The sequence below is a fragment of the Cicer arietinum genome, chromosome 5, assembly GCF_000331145.2.
Source record: "Cicer arietinum cultivar CDC Frontier isolate Library 1 chromosome 5, Cicar.CDCFrontier_v2.0, whole genome shotgun sequence".
Taxonomy (NCBI): Eukaryota; Viridiplantae; Streptophyta; class Magnoliopsida; order Fabales; family Fabaceae; genus Cicer; species Cicer arietinum.
This window is the reverse complement of record NC_021164.2, coordinates 56,976,546-56,985,305: the sequence shown is the minus strand read 5'-3', so window position 1 is coordinate 56,985,305 and position 8,760 is coordinate 56,976,546. Positions and strand designations below refer to the sequence as shown.

General features: G+C 28.8%; 1 protein-coding gene across 1 annotated transcript; it reads right to left on the bottom strand.

Moving 5' to 3' along the window:
* Positions 1-1,261: 1,261 nt before the first annotated feature.
* Positions 1,262-5,810, bottom strand: LOC101511341 (LRR repeats and ubiquitin-like domain-containing protein At2g30105). Its single transcript, XM_004500244.4, has 10 exons — positions 5,488-5,810; positions 5,309-5,403; positions 4,199-4,354; positions 3,880-3,990; positions 3,675-3,775; positions 3,012-3,149; positions 2,579-2,627; positions 2,351-2,416; positions 1,722-1,841; positions 1,262-1,560 (listed from the first exon to the last, which is right to left on the bottom strand). The coding sequence occupies exons 1-10, from the start codon at positions 5,663-5,665 to the stop codon at positions 1,450-1,452; spliced, it is 1,125 nt and encodes a 374-aa protein (XP_004500301.1). The 5' UTR covers positions 5,666-5,810; the 3' UTR covers positions 1,262-1,449.
* Between the last annotated feature and the right edge of the window lie 2,950 nt (positions 5,811-8,760).

Sequence of the window (8,760 nt, the reverse complement as noted above, 5' to 3'; positions counted from 1 at the left end):
TATAAAATAATAAATGTAAAAAGCATTTTTATGACAATTAATATAATAAAATAATAATTATTATTATACAATAATAAAATTTAAAAATATTAAAATTATACTTTATAAAAAGAAGATTATATGTACATATAAATAAAATTTAAAAATGATCACCCCAAATCCATCGTCATCCCCGAGTTTATTTTCAGAAAAGTGTGTTTCAATTAAAATAAATTCTCTCCATTTAAATCAAGACAGTTCGAATGAATATCCACAAGAATGAGCTGTGTTGTTATCCATATGAACCACCTTATTAGTTTTTATTTTTTTGTTATAAAATGAAAAAGAAAAAGAGTAGAAATGGAGAATTAAAGAAAAATAATAATGTGGTTCACTTTTCAAAAAAAGTTATCTCTTCTTTGTTCAATGAAAAACTAAAATTTGAGGATCCCTTCTTTTATTTATGATGACATTTTTTAGTCCTGCACTGTTTTAAAATATAAAAATTCCGATTAATTCTCTTGAAGGAAATATTTCTTCAGTCGTTCTTTATATTATTTATTTATATTAGATTAATTTTAAGTTTTTTTTTTTCCTTCTCAAAAAGTTCTTTTTAAGTGTCGTAATGTGCTTTGCAAATTTTTAAGTTTTTCCGTTCAGTTGATTTAAAATGTCTATTTACTATTTTGATGTTGATGTAAACTTACAGGCTAATGTGATGACTATAATTATAATATTATTTATGCTTTTTACTTTAATAATATTTTTTTTAAAATTATAACAGTCGTCTGATGTATTGGTCTTCATAGGTGTAAAATATAATTTCATATGATCCTGAAAGAGAAATTTTAATAACACACTTTCTAACAGATGCGTTTCAATATATTATCTATTATTGATTTAAATTTATGTTAGTCCAATCAAATTTATGTTGGCTCCACATAATTTAAGAGATATCATATACAATATTTAAATAATGAAACTGTGTGTTGAGAATTGTGTATTAAACATTGTGTTGCTAGATTTTACGTTCCGTGAATGTATATTGTTCAATTTTAAAGATAATACATCAAGAGAGATAGAAGAAACATGTTTTACTAAAGTTATTCTTCACCCTTGGCCTTCAAAAGAATGGTAATATATAAATAAGATTCTTCAAGTGATAATCTAATAAACTAGTTTACCTAAACACTTTTTATTGTTAAATATGAAAATTTATTGTACCCTTTTCTTTACCTATGATTTTTTTAATAAGTTTTTAATGAGATAGCATTTGACAGCATTTAAGAAATAACGTACTCATTTTCTTTCAATAGGCATCTGTCTCATGAGATTTTTTTTGGTAAGGTTTTAATGATGTACTCATAGGAAAGTTTCACTATAACAAATTTCCAATCTGCCACCAGAGGCAAGTTAAGGAACTATAATCAAGTTTGAACTGCATTACTCATGACCAAAAATAATTTCTACTTAGTTTTTGTCAGCACCTTCATCAAAATCTCTAGAAACACCGACTCGAAAATCTAGTTGTTTCTGATGCTTCGAGCGACGACGCTCATCAAAATCATCCCATCCTTCAAACTGAAAGAAAATCACAGATATTTTGCCGTCAAGTAACTGCTGTAACTTACAGATTACATGGTACATGCTCCAATCAACTGATATATATAACTATGACAAGCCTTGCGTTGAAATGCAATATTTTTTGTTATGAAAGACGATACAAAAACGAAATCGCACACCTGACGAAGTAGATCGATTGTTATTTCTGTATTGTGGAGATCCAATGTAGAAAGCTGCAAGCAAGTCTTGAATAGTTTAGATGGCAGGGATTTCATGCCATTGTTACTAAGATGCAAAGCCTGCATAATGGTCAAAAGAAATGTGGAGTAAAATGCAAGAAAAGTTAGTATTATAGGTTACATACTAGATACATTTTACTTTGAGAATGAGATGACCATATAGTTATTAGTTACAAATTATTAAAAAAAAAAGTGATTTTTCTTTTTTTTTTTTTTTGAAATAGTCTATGTTAGCAATTAGTTATTAATTTTGTTAGAGGGAAGAAGTTGAACTCATGACCTTCTTATCACTTCAATCCCTATGTTTCTCCACCAAACCACCTTATGACTCCTTAGAGATTAGTGATTTTCGCATTAATAAAAAATCATTTTAAAAAAAACATCTATCAAAAATGATTTTTATGAGAAGTTCACTCATAATAACTTTTCATTTGATGCAGTTTTTAGATTATTTTAGATTCTCATTTGAAGCGGCGTCTCAGAATCATTTAAAACCAATCTTGGGTGGGTTAAGAAATCCACCTTCAATTATCTTTCATGATTAGATGATAATTGGGGAAATGAACTACCTTCATATTGTTCAAACTACTGAATGTCTCTGGCAATTCTGACAGCAAATTTGATGAGAAATCAACCTGCTCCACAAAAAATAAGCCTCAATAAGCATTACCACATCTAAGAAAAAATATTATTATTTCACTTATGATTTAATTTTCCAGTGCTATATCATCGACGTAGTCCCTTCTAAAAAAGGAATGAAAAAAATGAGAAAGAAGATAAAAGGCAGGTAATTGTACCTCAACAAGAGAATGACAGTTCCCTATAAATTCACTGATTTTACTCATCCTGAGAAAAATTGACACATCAATTAAAATGATAAGTTTTTACCCAAAAAAAACCACAGTGGTTATGTTCATAAAATTTACTGCATAAGGTAGATGAATTTTGCAGAAACCATGAACTGATCTGTTTAGCTAAGTAAACTCATTAGCATTAGACATTGGATTAAAACTAGATGAAAATGATGAATGGTGGCTATACATAAACCTAGGTAAATTCATTAGCATTGCACATAAACCTATAAATAAATTATAGATGGACAAAAAAAACAAGTAAATCATTGAACAATACTAAAAGAGGCTTTTACTAATTTGACCAAACTTACAATTGAATGAGTTAATAAATATATATGATATATCCATACTTCAAGTACAAAGGTTTAAATGATACCTATTATTGTTGGCTTTCAAGACTTCTAACTGTGTCAGCTGCCCTATTTCATCAGGAAGGCCAGTCAACTTATTATTGGAGACATGCAGCTCCCTCAAAGAGCTTATCGATCCCAACGCAGATGGCAAAGTAGTTAAACTGCAGAAATAATTTAAATAACCAAATTATATAAGGGAGCCAATTTTCCAACCAACTGGAATTGGCATAAAGATATAGCAGGGAACATTAGGTAAAAGAATGAAAGTCATTATCGCGAATGTTCTAAAAGTTTAGCAAGATGAATGAGTAGATTCTAGATTTAAGTTTAGAATCAATTCTGAAGGCAAAATCAATTTTATTCGAACACATCTAAACATGTTAAAATCAATTCTATACCTCTAGAATCATTTTGTTTACCTCATGCAAATGGGAAACCAAACATACACTAGCATTTCACATTAAATTCCACAAGAAATATGGTAGAAGCATTAACAATCAATGCATATAAGTACCCCTTTATCTGTGGACCAGGTGACAAGCAAGCAAGTGCAAGTTGATAACTTTGGCAGTCAACAAACAAAAATCCATAGTACATGCAATTTTGATGAAAACTTTTTTGCTGCTTTGTGCGAGTAAAAAGAAAACAGGCACAAATTGTAAACAAAACATGCAATATATACTCACCGGTTCTGGTTCAATGATAGTACAGTTAGGTACTTCAGATTTGCCAGTCCTTCCCAGTTAATTGATTCATCCAATAAGTCATTGGCATTAATAAGTAGTTTCTGCAACATTTTTTAAAGTAACAAACTGTGATTAAATAATGCTTTCAATAAGAAAATTTGTATTGCTAAGAAAACCATGAAGAATGCGAAAAAATTCAGCTTACCTCTAGACCAGTAAGACGCGAAATTTCAACAGGGACATTTTTAAGTAAATTGTTGTTGCAATCTAGAACTCTTGCAGAAGATCCACAATTCCAAACCTCATCAGGTATGGCCTATTTAAATTAAAAGTTAAAAGAAAAATGAGAGGATATTTAACACTGCAATTGGTAAGCAATTAAATCTCAGGAAAATAATTTTTTTTTTTAATATTATTTTGTCATCAAGTAAAACTCAATCTGTTACTTGTCTCCCAATTTCTAGCTGACATCAAAATCTAAGCATCTAGTTGAATGCGTTATAAAACAGTGATGTGCTTATTACCTCCAAGTTGCATTCAGACAATGCTACAACTCCTGTTGCTTTCCACCGTTCCAATCTGTTCTTTACCGGAACTTTCTTCGTGTCGTTACTAAAGCTTGAGTGGCTATCTTTCCTCGATCTAGGAACAACCTGAGCATTCTTCAAGACAGGACCATCCTGTACAAAACATGTGAAATCTACAAGCTGCACTTTTCGGATTGCAAAAGAAATAAAAACAAAGTTTCATCCAATGTTTTAAAAACCGAACCAAACGGTTCAACCGTTTGAACTGTGAACCAGCACTGTTTACAATTTGGTTATTTGAGCATTTCGATTACAATTTTGTCCCATTTTGAGTGATTTAAAGCAGTTGAACCACGAGTCTGTTTGAATGACTTATTTAAGTTTACCTACTGACATAAACACTTGCGGAACTGTTTGGAAGAACTTATGAAAACAAATTATGACATGTCCATAAGCTGTTTTCAGTTTTTTCCGTAAGCTCTCCAAGATAGCTTATAAAAACAGCTTATAAGTTAAATGAAAATAGTCTGACTATAATTTATTGTGTTGTAGAGCAGCGTTGTCAATTGAAGATCGCGAAAATTAGCGGTTTCTTCAAATTCCAGCTATTTGACAACACTCTTTACTAAACAACGTATTGCGGAGCAATATCTATTTGTTCAAATTCCGCTATGCTATTGCATTATAACGGCTATTTGACAACGTTGCTATAGAAATAACTTATGGTTAAGCACTTATATGATAAGTGTGTAATTAAACCATGACCTAGAGGTCTTGCTGGTTCGATGAATCTATAAACAATTCTTGTTTTTGCTGAGAAGCTTGATAAATCTTATGACACTTGTGTTATTTGTTATGTACTACTTCTAACTTGCCTAAGTCATTATCCATGTTAAAGGATCCATCTACATGTAATCAGTTCCTAATCAGCTTGGTAAAGCATCTATATTAGTTTGTTTTCCCTCAATTATTTACCTGATAACCATAAAACCATAATTCAACATAATGATGAAATCATATACAACAAAGTTAACGAGCCATGATGCTAATACAGCAAAAAATGACACTTTTACCCTGAACAAAAAGAAAGAAGAAATAATTGTATACCCCTTGATATAAACCCTGAGAAGCAAGAAGCATGAGTTTGGAGCCATTAATCAAGTTGGATGCTGACAATGTAATGGGATCTTCCAAAACCTTTCCTGTTAGATTAGATATTTCAGTATTAAGTATTCAATTAACAGTGACAGGAATGAATGAATGAATGAATGAATGAATGAGTGAACCTTTGAAGATGATTTTCTGGCCTCTTGGAAGGACATTGGTGAGAGGAAGAAGAAGGGATTTGAGTTCCTTGATGGTTGATTGGGGTGAGATAGATATGGGAATAGTGGAACCACTGAACTTCACGCTTAGGGTTATGGTGGTGGTGGCATTCGAATTTGAACCACCTTCGTTTTCCATTTCACTGTTTCCTTCACAAATATGAATTTCTCGATCAAGACCACTCTCTCCGGTTTTCACTGGGATCAAAGGACGAAATTAACACCCTATTTTTTCTATTACAACCTATGTCATCCCTTTTTTTTGGGGGTACAATTGTCACCCTACTAATTAATGCACCACGATTTCATTCATTTAAATAATGTAATTAAATATTTTTTATTTTTACAATTAAACTATTTTTTTTATTATGTTTATATATTATTAATATATATTTTGTTCCAAAGCTCATACCTTAGAGCTCTAGCTTGTTATTGTTGTTCTTGTTTGAGAAATATCTTTGGGAGAGTTGGAAAGAAACCATCTTTGAGAATGTGAGTGAAACTCATTTCACAAACACCAATTCATTTTGATCTTTGGTTTTGATTAGGATAGCCATCACCATAAACAAACTTTTACTTCATGTTTGAACCATTTGTAAGCATTTAAGGAGTCATTTTCACAACTTCTAATTCTATATCATAACTCAATAATGGGACAAATTCTAATTCTTCACAATCTATCGGTACTAGTCAAAATAACGTCATTTCATCTTTAACTATTATTCAATATTAATTGTACAATTAAATTTTCTCGTTTTCCAAAATAATTTTAATGTCTCTTCACCTTCAACATTAAATCAACCATCAACAAATATTACTCAAAAAATTATCGACAATATAAAATTGTCTATTAGATAATAGATACAGAAGTTACACGTCATTTTAGTAATTCTGTTATCAATTTTTCAAGATATACTAAAGTTACACCTGGAAAATTACCTTGTTCAAACTGTTACCACTAACATAGCAGGAAGTGTGCAAATTTGAGAACATATCACATTACATGATGACTATTATCTTCCTGATTTGAATGTCCATTTGATCTTTATCACAAAATTAATTGACTCACATAAACTAAAGCTATACTTAAATATGCAGTGATTTAAAGAACCTATTTCACTCCCTTCAAATTTTAAAAATTATTATTACTTATAAAGAGTATGTATGTAATTAATGTTGATGTCAGAAATTTCAGTCTCAGCCAGCCTGTTATCTTAAGTCTAGTAACACTAACACCAAACCACAGTAACTAAGAGTGAGTAGTGCGGGACAGATTTTCTTAAGTTGTGATTTTTCATATCTTGGTTGTGAGTGTGAAATCGTTTATTTAAATGTCAAATATTTTTAAAAGGGTGTCTAAGATGTCAGAAAACTAATAAATTTAGTCAAGGTTTGCAATACCAATGTAATGGAACGCTGCACCTAAATCAAGAAAACTCAATATTTGTTCACATGAGTAAAAAAGAGAAAGGGAGGGTCTAATTGTTCAATGTTGGATCAGTCGTAACATGGCATGTGGTTTGGACTCTATTTTTGCCATCTAGGATCCCTCTTCCCTCCCACTTTTTTGTTACTTTTACACCATGTGAAGCTTTTAATTATCCACTCATTTTGTTTGTTTAGTTATGTAATAACAAAAATTATTTTATTATATTTTAAAATGAATTAATTTAAGAAAATTAATTAAAGTTAAAAGTTAATATAACGTAAAATAATTAAATTATAATTTAAAATTTCATAAACAAAATTAATTATACGTGAGAATGGAATCCCCAATTTAAAAGGACTATTGTAATCTGTAAATTACAATTTCAAAAATTAATTTTATTAGTTACATAAAAGTTTGATTACGAAGATAATTTTTTTTAAAATTTTAAAATTTACTTTACATTTATAAAATAATTTACATTGATCTCTCCTAATAATATTAATAGATTAGAATCTACAATATTATCTAAGGTCAAATTACTATATAATTATAATTTTAGTTATTAAAATCGATTTTGGAATAATTGAACATTTTAGTCTTTAAAATTATAAAAGTTAATAAATTTAGTCTCTTAAATATGTGAAGTATCAATTTACTTTCTTAAATTAAAATATACAAATTAATTTAATTATTTTACAATTTAGCATTCATATGTCCGAATTCTAAATTTATTTTTGTGAACAACAAAATTGAGTCTCAATTTTTATACGAGGGAGTTAGATGAATATTTGCACTTTTTTTTATTTCTTATTCTTTTGTAAAAGCACGGGTGTAATTGGATATGGAGAGAAATTATGAAGAGAAAAATAAAAAAGATAGAGGGTAAGAAAAGATAAATAAAAGATAAATAAATTAGATTTAAACTATTGTTTAACATAAAAGAGAAATAAAAAAATAGAGAAAAAAATAAGTATTGATTATTTTAAGTACCAAAATGCCCTTAATTATAAAATCTTCAAATCAAAGTTAATTTCATTTATTATTTAATTTAGTTTAATTTAATTTAATTCAATAAATTAAATCAATTTCTAATAATTTAACAGATTATGTTAATTTTTTAACAGTTTTAATTTAAATTAATAACAATTATTATCATAATTTAATTTTTTATGTAATTTAATTTACTTATTTTTGATTCTTTAATAAATATTTTTGTTAATATGATCATAAATAATTTATATTTTCATTCCTTTAATAACCCTAATTGATTACACCATTAATTAAAAAAAGCATGTCAGTGAGTCATGGAGTTAGTTGTGGTGCCAGTATCTGGGGTATAGAGGATGGTGCACGCAAGTGTTCAATCTATGCAATGAATGAGCAACTAGCTTTTTAGCTTCAAAGCATCACACTCTCTGAAGTCATTCTCCAATTTTGGTTAACTATGATTTGTATCACATTTCACTTCATTTTAAATTTTCATTTCGTATTTCCTTTTTTCTTTTCATTTTATTCATCACTCACTATGTCATTTTCTACTTCTGATTGCAATAACAACATTCTTTTTCTACGTTTTACAATATAGTAATCAAATTCAATACATAATCCTTCTTTGTATTTACCTTGAGTTAAAGTTTTAGCTAAATTGGAGAAGAGAAAATAAAATTTTTTCCACCAACAAAATTCTCATACCAATATCTATGATATTTCTCATCATAAGTGAAAAAAATAATTCATCTTTTTTCTTGTTTTATGATTAAAAAAGGAATAATTATTTATTAACAAATATAGTAGTAATATGGAAG